General features: G+C 43.2%; 1 protein-coding gene across 1 annotated transcript in view; it reads left to right on the top strand.

Annotated features, from left to right (window-relative positions):
- The window catches only part of SLC30A6 (solute carrier family 30 member 6), a 51,271-nt gene extending 32,397 nt beyond the window's left edge, over positions 1-18,874 (top strand). Inside the window, exons 11-14 of the mRNA XM_044290403.1 lie at positions 1,353-1,455; positions 13,224-13,271; positions 15,135-15,203; positions 17,642-18,874. Of these exons, the coding sequence (XP_044146338.1) occupies positions 1,353-1,455; positions 13,224-13,271; positions 15,135-15,203; positions 17,642-18,151 (730 nt within the window). The 3' untranslated portion in view covers positions 18,152-18,874. The remainder of the gene's footprint in view (positions 1-1,352; positions 1,456-13,223; positions 13,272-15,134; positions 15,204-17,641) is intronic.
- The last annotated feature ends 275 nt before the right edge of the window (positions 18,875-19,149 follow it).

The raw sequence follows: 19,149 nt of genomic DNA, 5'->3' as shown, positions 1-19,149 counted from the left end.
ATTTAAGAGCTGAGAGGGCAGATAGGCTCAAACTGTATCACATAGCAAAACATGGAAACCCTGTCGTGTGAGAGGAGAACAGTCACTGATCTGTCATGGCTGTCCTTACACACTTTATAGGAGTATGTGTTTGCAAAGCCAGGCATAATGGGAAATGTAGGATTCATTAGCAAAACCATATCTAAGGGAAAGAAGGAATCAAGATGGCAGGCAACCTAGAAATGGCACATCAAATAAAACAGGTATACACAAGATCCTCTATCTCAGGGATGGCCTACCTGTGGCTCTCCAGCTGTTTTAAAAGTACAACTCTCACCATGCCCTGCTGTAGGATGTTAGCTGTAGGCAGTAGAGGCATGTTGGGAGTTGTAGTTTTGAAACAGCTGGAGAACCGCAGGTTGGTCATCCCTGCTCTATCTTATTTATTTGCCTGTCCTGCACTATACAGACAAAAAAATAAATCTTGAGTGCTTCTTTAACCCTAAGTTCAGACCTGAGCGTTTTACAGCGCGTTCCTACGCGCTGTAAAACGCTCAACAAGGAGAAACCAATGATTCCCTATGGGAATGGTTGTCACCTGGGCGTTTTACAGCGCGTACGATCGCTCTAAAACGCCCGACGCTCAAACAAGTTCTTGAGCTTTTTTGGGGCGTTTTGTCACGCGTTCCCGTACATAGATATTCGGGAACGCGCGACAATGTGTGTTCGCTTGTTTCTGTATGCGCGATTGTAAACGCCCGTACAATCGCACATACAGAGCGCTCCTTTCAGAACGCTCAGGTCTGAACCCAGGGTAAATCTTTACCTTAATGCTCTATCTAAAATTGGTGGCTGCCCAAAAAATGGAATTGTTCTTATTGTCATGAACAGACTGTGTAACTGGGACAGCTCCTTCATTTCATTGATTAAAATACTTGTTGTCAATAATAAATGACATAAATATGGATAATATTACAAAGTACTAAGGCTAGTTTCACACTAGCGGCAGGACGTATCCGACAGGCTGTTCACCATGTCGGATCCGTCCTGCGGCTATTTCGCCGTGCCCGCGGACCGCTGCTCCGTCCCCATTGACTACAATGGGGACGGGGGCGGAGCTCCGGCGCTGCACGGAGAAAGCCGCCGGACTAAAAAGCCTGACATGCAGTAATTTTAGTCCGGCGGCCTTTCTCCGTGCAGCGCCGTGCTGCGCCGGAGCTCCGCCCCCGTCCTCATTATAGTCAATGGGGACGGAGCGGCGGTCCGCGGGCACGGCGAAATAGCCGCAGGACGGATCCGACATGGTGAACAGCCTGTCGGATCCGTCCTGCCGCAAGTGTGAAAGTACCCTAATACTCATGTTGTATTTGCAGCAACTACTTTGCGGTGGACACTGCATCCGCTGTCGCCATTGCGCTCATGACGTTTGGCACCATGTATCCAATGAGTGTTTACAGTGGAAAAGTTCTGCTTCAAGTAAGGTTTTGTCTTCTGTTACAATATACAGTTTGTTATAACATTGTATTACTTTACTCTTTTGTTTCTAGATATGTTGTGTTAAAGGGGTTATCAAATTTTGTTAAAGGGGTTGTCCTATCTCAGACAATGTGGGTATATCGCTAGGATATGCTCCCATTGTCTTTATAGGCATGGGTCCCACTGCAGTTTTGTGTCCGGTTCCAGCACTAAAAACAATGTAGGTCAATGGTGCCAGATTAGTTTTTTTCAGACAGAAAAAAAACTGATCCGCCGCCCCTTTGAATTACAGTAGTGTTAGTGCTGGATCCGGTAACTTCACTTTCGATTTAATACAACCGCATTCGAACGGAACAGATAAAGCCGGTTGTATTAAATCAAACTGAAGCGTTTTCCTCCGGTTTTGAGATCCTCTGCCAGATATCAAAACCGGAAAGGAAATTGCATATGTGAACGTAGCTATTTGACAGTGCCTGATGCTGAATGATAAATCTGGTGTACCTATAGACAAGGAATGCTCAATTTGCAGCCCTCCAGATGTTGCAAAACTACAACTCCCAGCATGACTGGACAGCCTACAGCTATTAGGGCATGCTGGAATTTATAGTTTTACAACAGTTGGAGGGCCGATGGTTGAGCATCCTTGCTATAGACTGTCTAGTCTAACTTTACACCACGTTTTTGTTTTACGCCAAAACTTTGTTGCATTTTTTTGGGGTACATACACACAATTAAACCACTCCTCTTTCCACTAAGCCACACCAAAGTTTTTGGTGGACAGATTTTTGGGGCATTGGGGACACATTTTAGGCTCAGTGAGACAGAATTTTGGTGCATTGAGGTTGAGTTTCAGGCATGCGGGTACATTTTCAGGTGTTATAAACTAGACTAGGCAATCTAAAGATGCACCAGATTTATCATCCAACATCAGCCGCTATCAATAATTTGGGCCATTTTAAGACTGTCTGTCTACAAATTAGACCGGATTAGTAAAAGTGGGCTATTGCCACCTACCCTCAGGTGAGCACAGCATTCATATTGGCACCTAACCCCACTATGAGCAAGAGCAAACTGCTGTTTAGTAGGGATGGTTATCGCTCTGTGAACCCGGCCAATTCCTGTATTGTTTTACCACGTTTACACGGTTGTACAAACGTTTCCCAATTGAGAAGCGGCTCAGGTTTTATGAACCAGAACTGTGGTGATCAGCTGAGCGTTGGGTGGCTTGTTTTTAGAGGAGTGTGTTCCCTTTTATATATTTTTTTATTATTTATTTATTTAGATTTTTATTAGGTTTTTCAGTACGACAATTAATGAGATGCTGTTCAAACATTACAATGAACAAAAGAGAAAGCATTTAGCATTCTTGTAGTTTGTACAATGTTTAGAGCTATATTAAACAATCAATATTGTTAACAGATAATAGGACAAGGTGATCCATGAGAAAATAGTGAACATCGTTGTTGTGCTACAAGGCACTTTACTAAGGAACAACACCAGTAATCGTGATATGCCAGAACCGCTCACCTAGATCTCCCCCAAACACTCTTCATTTGTTTTTTGGAATATAAATAGTTGTATGATATATTTCTCATAAGATTGTCTGTGGAATATGGGATGCATACGAGGACATGCACCATAAATCCCATCTCTGCAACACTTGCAGCATATACATTCATGCTGCACATATTTATTAACAAAGGCTATCAATTCTGAAAATCTAGGAGTGACAGGTAATTTCCAATAGGTAGCAATTAGTTTCCTTGCCGCCGTTATTATCCCCGCTACTACCCAAGGATGGGTGTATGGGAGGGTCGCAACCCCAATAGAGAGTATAGCTAATGCCGGCGACGGGGGGAAGGGAAATCCAGCAACTTTAGACATAAAAGAAAGTGATTGGGTTGGGCGTCACTCAAATATCAGGCAAACATACAGTACAGACCAAAAGTTTGGACACACCTTCTCATTCAAAGAATTTTCTTTATTTTCATGACTATGAAAATTGTAGATTCACCCTGAAGGCATCAAAACTATGAATTAACACATGTGGAATTATATACATAACAAAAAAGTGTGAAACAACTGAAAATGTCATATTCTAGGTTCTTCAAAGTAGCCACTTTTGCTTTGATTACTGCTTTGTACACTCTTGGCATTCTCTTGATGAGCTTCAAGAGATAGCCACCTGAAATGGTTTTCACTTCACAGGTGTGCCCTGTCAGGTTTAATAAGTGGGATTTCTTACCTTATAAATGGGGTTGGGACCATCAGTTGCGTTGTGGAGAAGTCAGGTGGATACACAGCTGATAGTCCTACTGAATAGACTGTTAGAATTTGTATTATGGCAAGAAAAAAGCAGCTAAGTAAAGAAAAACGAGTGGCCATCATTACTTTAAGAAATGAAGGTCAGTCAGTCTGAAAAAGTGCAGTCACAAAAACCATCAAGCGCTACAAAGAAACTGGCTCACATGCGGACCGCCCCAGGAAAGGAATACCAAGAGTCACCTCTGCTGCGGAGGATAAGTTCATCCGAGTCACCAGCCTCAGAAATCGCAGGTTAACAGCAGCTCAGATTAGAGACCAGGTCAATGCCACACAGAGTTCTAGCAGCAGACATATCTCTAGAACAACTGTTAAGAGGAGACTGTGTGAATCAGGCCTTTATGGTAGAATATCTGCTAGGAAACCACTGCTAAGGACAGGCAACAAGCAGAAGAGATTTGTTAAAGAACACAAGGAATGGACATTAGACCAGTGGACATCTGTGCTTTGGTCTGATGAGTCCAAGTTTGAGATCTTTGGTTCCAACCACTGTGTCTTTGTGCGACGCAGAAAAGGTGAACGGATGGACTCTACATGCCTGGTTCCCATCTTGAAGCATAGAGGAGGAGGAGTGATGGTGTGGGGGTGCTTTGCTGGTGACACTGTTGGGGATTTATTCAAAATTGAAGGCATACTGAACCAGCGTGGCTACCACAGCATCTTGCAGCGGTATGCTATTCCATCCGGTTTGAGTTTAGTTGGACCATCATTTATTTTTCAACAGGACAATGACCCCAAACACACCTCCAGGCTGTGTAAGGGCTATTTGACCATGAAGGAGAGTGATGGGGTGCTGTGCCAGATGACCTGGCCTCCACAGTCACCGGACCTGAACCCAATCGAGATGGTTTGGGGTGAGCTGGACCGCAGAGTGAAGGCAAAAGGGCCAATAAGTGCTAAGCATCTCTGGGAACTCCTTCAAGACTGTTGGAAGACCATTTCAGGTGACTACCTCTTGAAGCTCATCAAGAGAATGTCAAGAGTGTGCAAAGCAGTAATCAAAGCAAAAGGTGGCTACTTTGAAGAACCTAGAATATGACATATTTTCAGTTGTTTCACACTTTTTGGTTATGTATATAATTCCACATGTGTTAATTAATAGTTTTGATGCCTTCAGTGTGAATCTACAATTTTCAGAGTAATGAAAATAAAGAAAACTCTTTGAATGAGAAGGTGTGTCCAAACTTTTGGTCTGTACTGTATATATCACACATATAATACAAATAACATGTTGCATAATACTATATACTTTAAAACAGCAATTTTAAAAAATCAGGATTAAAAATGGATGAGTAACACTGAATCAATTATGCCAAATTAATTTCAAAGTTTGTGACTCAAAGGAAAAAAGTCTCATACAATGTATGTCACTATAAGGCTGTATCACCGTGACCTTAAGTTCCTTCCAAATTTGTGGCCCAGAGAGGTGGAATCTCATACAAATGTATGACACAATGGACTAACCGCAAAAGTCAAATATTTGTAATATACTTAACGGTGCTCAAGCATATATCAGGGTACTTTACCACTCCTGCGTCTTCTATGATCGTGGGATCGCTTGTACACCTGGCGCTTCAATCCAATGCTCTGTTGTGAGCTGCAAAGACCTGCACATAGGATTTCCCAGGCTCTTAAGTGTGCGTTGTAGCGGTATAGCTTTATTCCACCGCTCTGACCTGCCAGGACCTGTGTGGCATCCCACGTGGTGCACTAGGTGGTCATGTGATTTATCCTTCCAGGCGGGGATTTCAAATTACCTTAGGTGCAGGTGATTTGCTCCAATGTTGCTTTAAGTCCAAAATAGGAGCATGCAGTAACAAGCGCTTCTTTCTTGGTGGTCCCTCACTGTCAATACCATACGTGTTTTGGGGTAAAAAGACCCCTTCTGATGCATGATTAATGCAGTTGGATCCAGCCAACGCCCAATAGAAAGCATCTGGACATTCATTAATGGTCCATTTAGAGGAGTGTTTTCTTGATTAAACTATTCCCCCCTTTAAATTATAGACTACTGAATTTTGTGAATTTGTAGCTATATGAAGGAAAGCTGGGATTTGAAACCGAGACCCATCTAAAGACACATTATAACATTATTCACCACAGAATGTTGGACTTGGCTGACTTGGAAAAAAAATAACGGTACACTTAATAATCTATTTATATTGCGCCAACAGCGCTTTCAGAGGTTCATGTACAAACGGTCATAAATAACATAGCAACAGACAAGTCCTGCTCAACAGAGCTAAAAATCTATGAGGGGAAAGGGGTGACACAAAAGGTAAAAGTGTTTGTTTTATACTGTGGTCCAGCCATCTTGGGAAAATAGTGGAGTAGGTATAAAGCTGCGTGAGCCGGTCACCAGCCAATATCTGTAGTGCTTTTTGGTGCATGGGCTGCTGTGGAGAGTTTGGTGGAAGATCACTTAAAGAATTTGTTACACTGGAAAAGTCCTTTAAATGGGTTTTCCAGGACTTGCCATATTTTTCAGATTATAAGACTCACCTAGGATTTAGAAGAGGAAAATAAGAAAAAAAAATATTTTTCATCAGACCCCCAAAGCTCCATCACACCTCAGATCAGACCCCCAAGCTCCATCACACCTCAGATCAGACCCCCAAGCTCCATCACACCTCAGATCAGACCCCAAAGCTCCATCACACCTCAGATCAGATACCCTCAACAGCCTCAGATCAGACCGCAAGCCAGATATAAAAAATAAATAAACTAAACTTGGAGATGCAGTAGAGTTAACAAACATTCTTAACTAGATGCGTGAACTAAACTAGTTGTGTTAAGCCGACACCTTCAATTGTTTTTCATTGAGTTTTGTTACAGGATATCATGATGAGTTTACAAATTTGAGTTAAGAGTTTAAATGTTAACTCTGGTAGAGCAGTACCTCGCTTGCTCCGGACAACACAGCTACCCTGCAGATTCAACACTCACCCGCCCCACTTTATTTATTTTTCTCTCTTTCCAGCCAGCGCTGCACTGTGACCTTACCATCCACAGCATCGGGTCATAGTAAATGCCTACATGCACTACATGTACAAAGTCAGGTCACAGTGCAGTGCGGCGCCTAGAAGTAGACCGTTGGAAGGGATGAGTACAGCCAGCGCAGCACTTCCCTCAACGCTCCCCTTGCCTAATGCATACTAATTGAAGAACGGCAGCCGGCAGTTGCTATTCAAAGTATTCTTTAATTTTTGTCAGAATATTATGTCTTATGACACGTTTCGGCCTTTAGTGATACACTGGTGACGTCGGACGCCCAGCTACGGGAGCGAGTGAAATAGCACCAATCATCAGCGTGGTTTCACTACAAAACACAAGTACTGACAAATCAATGAAGAAATAGACAAACTGAAAATTAAATAAACTGAGATACCGTGTCCTTCATCCGCAGGGTCAGCGATAAGATGTCTATAAAACATCATGATACAATGATGAGATTCAGGGATCGAAACAATGTTACAAACCCATAATCTCCTAATCGCGATTCAAACCTCTAGGGTGCAGGGTGTCCAAGGTAGGAATCCAGTATGCTTCTCTCCGTAAAAGGAGCTTCTTAATGTCACCACCTCTCCTAGGTCTCTTGATTTGATGTCACCACCTCTCCTAGGTCTCTTGATTTGCTCTAATACCTGAAACCTTAATTGTGACTGATTCTGTAAAGTTAACTGTTAGGATGGATGAAATAACTGATAGGTTCATTGAGAGGGGATACCCCAAATCCGACTTAGAAAAGGTGAAATCAGACTTACAGTCCCCAACCACAGCAAGGGTTAAACCAAAAAAGGATCCCATTTGTGCGGAAATTCCATCCATTCAATACAGGCTTTGACAGAATAGTGAGAAAACACTGGCATATACTGACTGACGCATACCCAGGGTTTGAGGAATTTAAAAATCCTCCCCTGATTTGCAATAAAAAAAAATAAAAAAAATAAAAAAAGTTTTCGTGACAAATTGGTACGTGCGGATCTGGGCAGTCCCAGAGGGACTATAAGATAGAGCACATTGGGAACAGTGAGAAGGGGCACGTTCCCCTGCCTCCACTGTTTCCAATGCTCTAATATTATCAAGGGCACAGAATTTTACCATCTACATACAGGACAAGCCTTTAAATCAAGGGGCTTCTTTACATGTTAATTCACTAACGTTATTTATATGATGAAGTGCCCTTGTGGTCTAGCATATATAGGCGAAACTATACAGGCAGTTAGGGATCGGATAGGGAAACATAAGTCCGCTATTAGAACAAAGAATGTATTGTTACCATTACCACATCGTTTTGACAAATGCGGATACACAGTGTCACAATTAAGGTTTCAGGTATTAGAGCAAATCAAGAGACCTAGGAGAGGTGGTGACATTAAGAAGCTCCTTTTACGGAGAGAAGCATACTGGATTCCTACCTTGGACACCCTGCACCCTAGAGGTTTGAATCGTGATTAGGAGATTATGCGTTTGTAACATTGTTTCGATGCCTGAGTCTCATCATTGTATCATGATGCTTTATAGACATCATCTTCTCGCTGACCCTGCGGATGAAGGACACGGTATCTCCGTTTATTTAGTTTTCAGTTTATTTGTCTATTTGTTCATTGATTTGTCAGTACTTGTGTTTTGTATGCACATAGTGAAACCAAGCTGCTGATTGGTGCTATTTCACTCGCTCCCGTAGCTGGGCGTCCGACGTCGCCAGTGTATCACTTGCAATTGTTATATAAGAAAGGTACTGAACACTTGCATGTAACTTTGTTGATAAAGGCTGTTGAGCCGAAACGCGTCATAAGACATAATATTATGACAAAAATAAAAGAATACTTTGAATAGCAACTGCCGACTGCCGGAATCCTTTCTTGAATTACACAAGGCGTTGTACTCCTTCCCGCTGCAGCACGAACGCCGTGGTCGAGTGCCGGCAGATTTATACTAATGACTGCTTCCGTAATAGAAACAGTCATTAACATTTGGACTATAAGATGCGCTGCCATTTTTCCCTCCCCTATGGGCAAAAGAGTGCGTCTTATAGTCGGAAACATAAGGTACTAATTGATGACATATCTTTAGGATAGATTGGCCAGTGTCCTACTCCCAGGCGCCCAAATTAACTTTTTTCCAAGCTCTGGTGCTAGGCTTTGAACTTGCATAGCTCCATGCACTGTGTAGTGGCTGTGCCTGATTGCTGCAGTAAACAGGCACCACCGCACCGTGTACAAAAGCCTTGTAGTTATGACTCTTGTGAACACAGGTGAATGGTGGGGATTCTGGGAGTCAGACTCCTACCAATCTAATATTGATGACCTGTGCCAAGGATTACTTTGGATTCCAGATGTCAAGCAGCGCTGGACGGAAGATTGGTACATGCTACATTTTCCTGTAGATGCTGGACCGGTGCACTGAAGTGAGGTACACTTCTATCTATGTTAGTTGTATCTGGCTCCTGGCCGGGCACAACTGATGTATGTGAAGACTGAGATAAAACCATGAAGAGGGAGGGTCCCCCCAGACTGAGATTGCCGTAGCGTTCCTCTCTGGCTAATAGACAGGGGTCTCTTCTATTACTTCCAAAATAGGAAACGTGGGTAGGGGGTGTCTGTTAAACATCTACAGTAAGAAATTATTATTATGCAGTATGTGGAGAATCCTTGGCTTGATTGACGGATGTCTTCATGTGGATAGCACATTCTCGCATTCTACCTTCCTTGGTGTAGCTGCATTTTGCAATGGGGGAGGGGTCACAAACGGGGCCAGAAACGTTTAACCTGCAGGAAAAGAGCGAATCCAATCTAGATATTTTACAGCATCATTGATTAAATAAAAAGTGTGTATGAATGGTGGTGTTGCAGTAAAAATGTACGGTAATTCTTTCACATATAGACACTTGGCTACTACGGTGGTCTAATGGTAATATTGCTTTCTTTTATGCTTCAGATTGATGAATCCGGTCATGGTCGCATGTAGTTGAGTTTATTTACCCTTTTCCAGACATTGCAATCTAAAGGGTGAAATCTGTGTCGGATGCAAATTGGCGTTTAGGTGCACAGATGGTGGGACCGAGCCACTCTGTGCACCCTTGCTCCTGTTTTTTCTGCTTCTCTCCCCCCCCCCCTTCCCCCTTTGCAGGAACCTGATCCTGGCTTGGGCCCACCCTCAGTGCATTTAACTGCTCATTTACATATGGATAAAAATTGCTTTCTATTCAGAATGAAGTAGTGGATCACTAAGTGACAAGTGACAGGTATCATCACATTAAGGTGAGCTAGCCCTACAAACATTGGGGTTCATTTAGGGGGCGATTATTTTTATTTTTTTTTTTTTTTTTTTTTAAAAGGGGCATTTTCTACGCCTGTTTTAGAAAAAGGTCTAAATGTAAGCCCGCTCGGAAGCTGTCTTGCATTTAGACTGGCACTGGATATGCGGAAGTTATGGAGAGACCGGCGCCACTTCATAACTTCTGTGGATCCACCGTCAGTTATAGAGGTTATTAAGACCAGCGTCTGGTGTATAGTGAGTTTCCTGGTGACAGATTCCCTTTAAAATGGTGAACAGTGGTGACGAACATAACAAATCTTAAAGACAAAATTCAGCATCTTAGGTGATAGTGGTACAGTTTTTTGATAACTAAGGCTGACACCATCTTTGACAGTTTTTAGGACTCGTTTCCATGGTTATGACCACTCTCCAATCCAGCAGCAATGGTCATGCTTGCACAATATAGAAAAAAAAAAGCATGCACCTCTCTGGTGGACAGGACCATAGGAGTCCACATAGGCTGGCACTTTTTACAGTGTGCAAGCATGGCCACCGAAGCAGGATTAGGCTACTTTTACACTTGCGTTTCGGGTTCCGCTTGAGAGATCCGTTTGAGGGCTCTCACAAGCGCCCCCAAACGGATCCGTTCATCCCCAAAGCATTCTGAATGGATAAGGATCCGTTCAGAATGCATCAGTTTGGCTCCGTTCCGCCTCCATTCCGCTCTGGAGGCGGACACCAAAACGCTGCTTGCAGCGTTTTGGTGTCCGCCTGGCCGTGCAGAGCCAAACGGATCCGTCCTGACTTACAATGCAAGTCAATGGGGACGGATCCGTTTGACGTTGACACAATATGGTACAATTGCAAACGGATCTGTCCCCCATTGACTTTCAATGTAAAGTCAGGAGTCCCTATTAATATACTATCAGATCTGAGTTTTCTCCAATCCGATGGTATATTTTAACTTGAAGCGTCCCCATCACCATGGGAACGCCTCTATGTTAGAATATACCATCGGATTTGAGTTAGATCATGAAAACTCAGATCCGACAGTATATTCTAACAAAGAGGCGTTCCCATAGTAATGGGGGCACTTCAAGTTAGAATATACTAAGAACTGTGTACATAACTGCTGCCTGGCACCACCCGATCTCTTACAGAGGGCTGTGATCTGCACAATTAACCCCCTAATTGTGCAGATCTCAGCCCCCAGGCAGCAGGGGCCAGACCCCCCCTCCCTCCCCAGTATTGGCCCAGTGTGGCCCTCCCCAGTATTAAAAGCATTGGTGGCCAGTGCGCCCCCCCCCCCCCACTCCCTCCCTCCCAGTATTAAAAGCATTGGTGGCATTGGCCACAGGATAACAAACCCCCCCCCCCCCCCAAATCATTGGTGGCAGCGGAGCGGCATTTCCGATCGGAGTCCCAGTTTAATTGCTGGGGCTTTGATCGGTTACCATGGCAGCCAGTACGCTACTGCAGTCCTGGCTGCCATGGTTACTTAGCTTATACTTACCTGTGCTGTCTGTGGCCGGCCGGCGCTCCTCCTACTGGTAAGTGACAGGTCTGTGCGATGCGCCGCACAAGTTTGAGGTTTGCCGTGTATACACTAGACATATATAAGATGGAGGGATAATGTCTGGAAGTGTTGTTCCCATAATGAAGCATGGGGGAGAGGGTGTGATGTGTGGTTTGCAGGTGACACTGTTGGGGATTTGTACAGAAGTGAAGGATATGCCATAAAATTCAGCATGGGAATATCCCTTTAAATTGAGTGTGTCACCAGATTTTGGGCAGCATGAACTAGTGTCAGAGACCCTGATTCAGACATCGGGTCTATCCCTTTTTTTCACGCTGTAGCTTTCATAAAATCAGCAACAGGACCCGAGGGCTGAAGTTCCCTCAGTGATGTGTGTGCCCCCTGGGTCCTTGTTATTCGCGCACTGCCGGGTCCTATGTCGGTTATCCGTTGGAGAGGGTGAACACCAGAACTCCAGTGCTCGGACCTCACTGTAGCTGCTCAAAAGTGAATTTAACCCCTTAAGGGTCTATTCACACGTCCGTTGTTTCTTTCCTGATCTGTTCAGTTTTTTTGCAGAACAGATCTGGACCAGATCTGGACCCATTCATTTTCAATGGGTCCTGAAAAAAAAATCTGACATTGTGCTGTCCGATTTTTTTTTTCAGGACCCATTGAAAATGAATGGGTCCAGATCTGTTCCGCAAAAAACGGAACAGATCAGGAAAGAAACAACGGACGTGTGAATGGACCCTAAAGGGCCTCTATCAGCAGATTTGTACCTATGACACTGGCTGACCTGATGAATGTGCGCTTGGCAGCTGAAGGCATCTATGTTAGTCTTATTTTCATATGTGCCCACACTGCCGAGAAAAATTAAGTTTTAATATATGCAAATGAGCTTCTAGGAGCAACTGGGGCGTTGCTGTTACACTTAGAGGCTCTGCTCTCTCTGCAACTGCCGCACCCTCTCTACTTTGAGAAAGAGAAGGAAATCCAGCTCTCTCTGGTGAAAAAAATGAGAAACTTTAATCCAGCAAGTTTAAAATCCATACAGGTGTACAAAAAACAGTCAACGCGTTTCAGACGCAGGTCTGAAACGCGTTGACTGTTTTTTGTACACCTGTATGGATTTTAAACTTGCTGGATTAAAGTTTCTAATTTTTTTCACCGGAGAGAGCTGGATTTTCTTCTCTTTCTTATTGTATATACCGCACCCAGGAGCGGCATCTGTGCAGCTCTGGTGATTCTACTATTGCAGGTGAGAGCTGCCTTACGTTTTTTACTCTCTACTTTGAGGTATATAGATAGGTGTGCCTGTGTGTTTGACTGGTACAGTATATTCCACCGCAGTGTCCTGAGTGGCTGGTAACATTAGTAAACTTTGTATTTCTCACAATGGAAATAATCTCTTAAATTCAAGGTATAACTACTGTTCCAAACGAGTTGTTAATGTCCCATGTACTTCTGTGTCCAGCACAACTATGTATCACTTGTTGGTGTAGTTAGCTGTATCAGTAATTGATAGGTCTGACAGACACTTCTGTATATTGACACTTATGTAATATTGTCTGAGTGTCACCATCCTTCTGCAGTCAATAGGACATGCTGGTGAACTGTTCATGTGTTTATATAACAAATGCCTTTGTGTTTTTCTGTTTTCCCTCAGACTACACCACCGCATGTCATTGGCCAACTGGATAAACTGCTTCGAGAGGTAAGAAAAGAAAAAAAAAAAATCATACTTTGAGTAATTCACATAAATCGTTTTTCTTTTGAAAAGTGTACATATAAGCCAGTGATCACTGAGAGAAAAATGTTTGTATAAGCGGGGCTTCTTAACCACTTACCGGTAACTTTTTTCCCCAGAGTCCAGCTCGGGCAGTGGGAAAAGTAGCTAACAGGAAGGGGGAGGGCTGCTTTAGATGCAATTTCCTGAATGGAAAGATAGCAACTGATCTTGTTTGAAAGCTGACATACATTCCAGGATTTTATACAAGACCAAAATGACCCAAGCAACTGTTAGAAATCGAGTCGAGAAAAATTCACTTTCAGGTCTATTCACAGCATCCTGATTTCTATCAGTGATATCTTCCCCTGTACTAAACATATTGCTGTCATTCTGGTTTTGTCTGAAAGCCTGGAATGTCAGATTTCAAACAAGACCAGCATGTTTCTAGCTGCTACCATTCAAGAGATGGCAGCATCTAAAGCAGCCCTCCCCCCTCCAGTTAGCTATTTTTCTCTCTGCTGGAGCTGGACGGGCAAAACAGTTAGGTGGTTAAGGGGTTGGCCCATCTGGGACCTGCTCCTGTCTAGAGAACGGGTCCCCAAAGTGAAGGAGAGCCCACTGCGCATGCGCAGGATGCTCTCCATCTATTGCTATTGAAGTACTGAAAATGGCCAAGGGAGCATGCGCTGCTCTTTTTTGAGCGCGCCCACCTCTCCATTCACTGCTATGGAAGTGCTCGAAATAGCTGTACTTTGTTCACTTGTGAGCTCAGGTTCTAAAGATAGGAGCTTGTCCCAGATGTGGGACTCGCACCTGTCTGACTTTGATGGCATACCCTAGTGCAGGGATGGCCAACCTGCTGCTCTCCAGCTGTTGTTAAACTACAATCCCCTTTATGCCCTGCTGTAGATTGATAGCTGTAGGCAGTCTGGGAGCTGTAGTTTTGCTGGAGAGCCGCAGGTTGGTCATCCCTGCCCTAGTGATATTCCATCATCATCCTAGATGAGAATACCCATTTAAAGTAAAATCTTTGCATTGGTGAACAATTCTGCGGGTTGCTTTGGGTAGCAAAGTCCCCCCCCCAGTGCTGATATCATGCCCACCCCCTCTTTGCGCATTAACTAGGTTGGCAAAGGAGTCCAGCTGGCGGTCCTATACAGTGATTGATAGCCATTGCTGTATGAGTGTGCATACTGAGATCAGTCACTAAGTAGGCCCTCCCACTGGACTAGAAAATGTATTTAAACAAAACGGGTTTTTTTAGGAGTAAAATATTTATGACCCCCTCCTCAGGATAGGCCATCTATATCTGATATTTGGTGGTCCGACTCCCGGCACCTTCTGCAGATCAGCTGTTTGAAGAGGTGGGAACGCTATAGCGAGTGTTGCGGCGTCTTCCTAAGCTAATCATGTCACTTTACCAGTCATATGGCCTTTGTGCAGCTTAGCCCAATTCATTGGCCTGGGCTGCAATACCAAACACAGCCACTATACAATAAATGGCGCTGTGCTTAGTATGTTGTGTAGGCACCACAGCCTCTTCATACTGCTGATCAATGGTGGGGTTCCAACGCCCGGTACCTCCAATCAGATATTGATGACCTATCCTGTTATCAATATTTTTCTCCTGGAAAACACTTTTTATATGCTACTAGTTATAGAACATTTTTTAGAAGAAATAATAAATAAAAGAGATTGATTGTACAACACACAGTTAAAAGAAAAGATGCCCCAGAATTGTAATTTCATGAGGAACACAATTATTTGCTGTTAGTAAAGCTGACATGTACTCTTTAATATCTGTAATGGAGTTTTTATAATATGCATTATCTTTGTGTTATTACTTAGGTGTCTACATTAGACGGTGTTCTTGAAGTCAGAAATGAGCATTTTTGGACTCTGGGATTTGGGACCATGGTACGTGTGATGCTGGGATATGTGTTATTTACATAAAGATATATATTTTTTTTATATTGGGTTTTGCTATTTCAGACAGGCTCACTTCATATGCTCTATAGGGGTCAGTTTTTAAGGGGTTGTTCCACTATTAACACTTATCCTCAGTCCCGTGGATAGGGGATAAGTGTTGGATCACTGGGGGAATGACCTCTGAGACTGCCAGCAATCACGAGAACGGGGGTCTGCAAGTCCCATCGAACTGCCACATGAGAATAGACTTGTAGAGCACATGAGCGTCCCCTGCCCCATTTACTCCTTTGGGGCTTTGAAGGGGTTGTCCGAGCCATACAAAAATAATATAGCACTGTAAATCTGATGGTCAACAATAAATAACTAAGCTAAGCAAGTTTTAGGCAAATTATTTTTTTTATATTTCCTCATTTCCCTGGTTCTGTTCTGGCCCTTTGTTTACCTGCAATAACAACCATCTCTGAGGTTTTCCTCATGAATATTTGTGCCCCTCCTCCTGCTCTGCTAAGGGAGTGAATAAGTCTGCCCTGAGTGACATGCCTGTCTGCTGGGATACTCAGCAGCATGTTGTATGTGTGGGACTACAAGTCCCAGCTGTACAATGACACTGCTGATACACACAGGATCTTCCCCCTATCTGTTCTTGTGCATTGATCTGCAGAACTCCTCCAGTCTGTCAGCTCCTGTGCCCAGCATTTGTCTCCTGTCTCCTCACTGCCTGCAGCTACTCAGTAAAGCCTTTAGCCCTGAGTCTGTGCTACTGAAAGGGTTAAAGTTTTTCCTGAATAATTCAGTGGGAGAGAGACACAGGGCAGACAGCAGCAGCTCAGCCAGTGCGGGGGGCGTGGCCAGCACAGTGACGTCTCCTGTACAGGCACATATCTGCTCTCTCAGGCTTGTGCACAAAAAATTACAGGTCATGTGATCCTCAGTGAAATCTAAGAAAACAGCAACTGTCGATGCCGTAAGTGCATGGTAAAACTGTTACATTTGATTAGTTAGAAACATACAAAGAACAAAAAAAATAACTCGGGCAACCCTTTAAAGGGGTTTTCCGGTGATAATTGATTTTTAGCTAATTCCAGTAGCCTGCCTCAGTAGGCGGAAGATTCATAACTACCTGCTCCCCAGCACTTCGCTATGTCCATGTTCTGGCCCCTAGCATTGTTTACTTCCGGTGCAGCATAGACATGGTCACATGTTCCACTGTAGCCAATGACTGCTTCAGTGGTGATGTGCCAGTTGTGGCCATGTCACCGTTGAAACCAGCCATTGGCTGTAGCAGAGAACTTGACTATGCCTATGCTGTGCTGAAAGTGATGGGGAGCAGGTAAGTCTGAATCTTCCACCTACTGAGGCAGGCAATGAGCATTAACCCCTTAAGGACCCTGCCATTTTTCATCTTAAGGACCTGTCAATTTAGAAAATCTGACATGTCAATTTACATGTTAATAACTTTGGAACGCTTTTACTTATCCAAGCCATTCTGAGATTGTTTTCTCGTCACACATTGTACTTCATGACAGTGGTAAATTTGAGTCAAAATATTTCATTTTTATTTATAAAAAAAAATACACAAAATTTACCAAAAATTTAGAAAAATTCATAATTTTCAAAATTTCTATTTATCTGCTTTTAAAACAGATAGTAATACCTCCTAAAATAGTTTACTTTACATTTCCCATATGTCTACTTCATGTTTTGGATAATTTTGTAAATGACATTCACTGGTCACACAGTTCCCCAAACATAGCACTAAGGAAGGGCTATGGATGTGTGAGGAGTACTGAAGGGGTTAACTCTGAGGCTGAGGAGGAAGGGCAGGCTAATCCACAGCTTTGATCTCCTCAGCACTAGAGAAGGAGAATTACAAGTAGCTCAGTTCTTATCAACTGTGTGTTTACTCACAGTGACAGTTTTACTGCAGGATGAAATTGTTCCTCCTAGTGGTTAAGTACCTGCAAGTTAGGACAAGCATTCTCGTCCAAGGTCCTAAACGCGTTAACTAAAAACTAATTATTCCCGGACAATAAATACTCAACAATTGTACGTGTGTATACGTCCCTGGATATATAATTAAAAAAACTGCCTGATAGGGAAGTTAACATAAAATATTTTATTTTAACAATCCTATCGGGCAGTTTTTTAATTATTCCCGGACAACCCTTTAGAACCCTAATCCATCCAAATAGTTTTCTCATCTCTTTCTCCCACTATTATGAAATGGGGATATATGACAAGAGAAGGAGGTATCCATTGAGAACTGTGGGGGCAGCTGGTGGCTCAGTTTCTTCACTTTATCTAGTATTTTATTTAGGCAGAGCTGTAAGCGTCTATGAACAGAGGTTGTGTTTATTATTAATTGTTCATCAAAATTTACAATTATGGTTACTAGCTATCTTTTTTTTTTTTTTTTTTCATTTTAGGCTGGATCAGTTCATGTCCGGATTAGAAGAGACGCCAACGAGCAGTTGGTGCTGGCTCATGTTACAAACAGACTCAGTACATTGGTCTCTACCCTGACGGTTCAGATCTTCAAGGACGAATGGGCCAGGCCTGTCTTGTCTTCCAGTGCTATGCCACCCAACATGCTGAACATTTCAGACCATCACGTAATTCAGATGCCGTCTCTGAAGTCTGTAACTGATGAATTAAGTCCTTTGACTTCAACGCCCTCAAAACCCAGCAGCCCACCTCCTGAATTTGCCTTTAATACACCAGGCAAAAATATCCATCCTGTCATTCTTTCAAATGCACAAGCGAGGCCATATGGCCTAGGACTTCAATATGGTTCTGCACCATATGGTGCCACGTTTACCCAAGGACTTGGAGTGCCTGGCATTGGCAGCACACAGGGTTTGAGGACTGGTTTTACAAATGTTGCCAACAGATATGGAACATACACTCCTGGACAGTTCACACAGTTCAAGCAATGACTTAAATTTTTTGTGGTAATTTTGCTGCCATTTTGGGAAGTCTCTGTTTCTTGACAGTGATATCAGGACATTCGGACCTCTCTCATTTTTAAACTTTATTATGCATTTGAATGTCACTGATACATTCCATTTTTGTTTTCTTTCCTTAAAGAGCATATGTCAGCATGATCAACCTTATTAAACCAGGCATATAGTCTAGTAGGGTTGATCATGCTGACAAAAACGATATCCTGATTATGTATTTCTGGTTTACCATTATGAAGAGAAGTATGTTTTTATTGATATGTAAATTAGCTTACTGAAGCACCGAGGGGCGAGCCAGAGCCCTTGGAGCACCAATTAGGACCACCCCTTTTCCTGGATTGACAAGGCTAGAATCTGGTCTAGCTCTCTCTTCGTGTACGTGCACCGTGTCTCCCAGTCTCTGCGCTTGCTCAGTTGGAATCTGCTCTTCTTGTAGAGCAGCAGCAGATTCAGTTAATCTGGGAGAAGGGGGGAGCTCTGGCCAGCCTCTCAGTGCTCAAGGAAGCTCATTTACATATCACTAAAAATTTGCTTTTTTCGGGAATGGGAAACCAAAAATACACATGGTATTGTTTTTGTCAACATGATCAATCCTACCTGGTTATATGTCTGGTTTAATAGGGTTGATCATGCTTTTTAAAATGCCTTCAAGTGTTTGCAAAAAAAAGGAACAAACCTATTTTAATAAATGAAATGACCACCCCGTTGCTTTGCTCATGTTTTCCCAAATTCGCTTTGGATAACATTGTAATATAGACCTATGATAATTTACACATGTACTTGCACACTCCAGTGGATCAATGAACAGATTATACAAGGGTGGAGAGAACTCTTGATCCTATCTACAGAGAGATTATATAGAACAAAGTGTACACACCTTCAAGAGGTCCCCCTTATGTTCTCTGCTGGCAGCAGGCCCGTCGCTAAGGGACAGGCAAAACAAGCAATTGCTTGGGGCCCCGAGCTGGTTGGGG

Source organism: Bufo gargarizans, chromosome 4 (genome assembly GCF_014858855.1).
Source record: "Bufo gargarizans isolate SCDJY-AF-19 chromosome 4, ASM1485885v1, whole genome shotgun sequence".
Lineage (NCBI taxonomy): Eukaryota > Metazoa > Chordata > Amphibia > Anura > Bufonidae > Bufo > Bufo gargarizans.
Note: the sequence above shows the minus strand (reverse complement) of the source record. Positions and strands in the feature narration are given on the sequence as shown.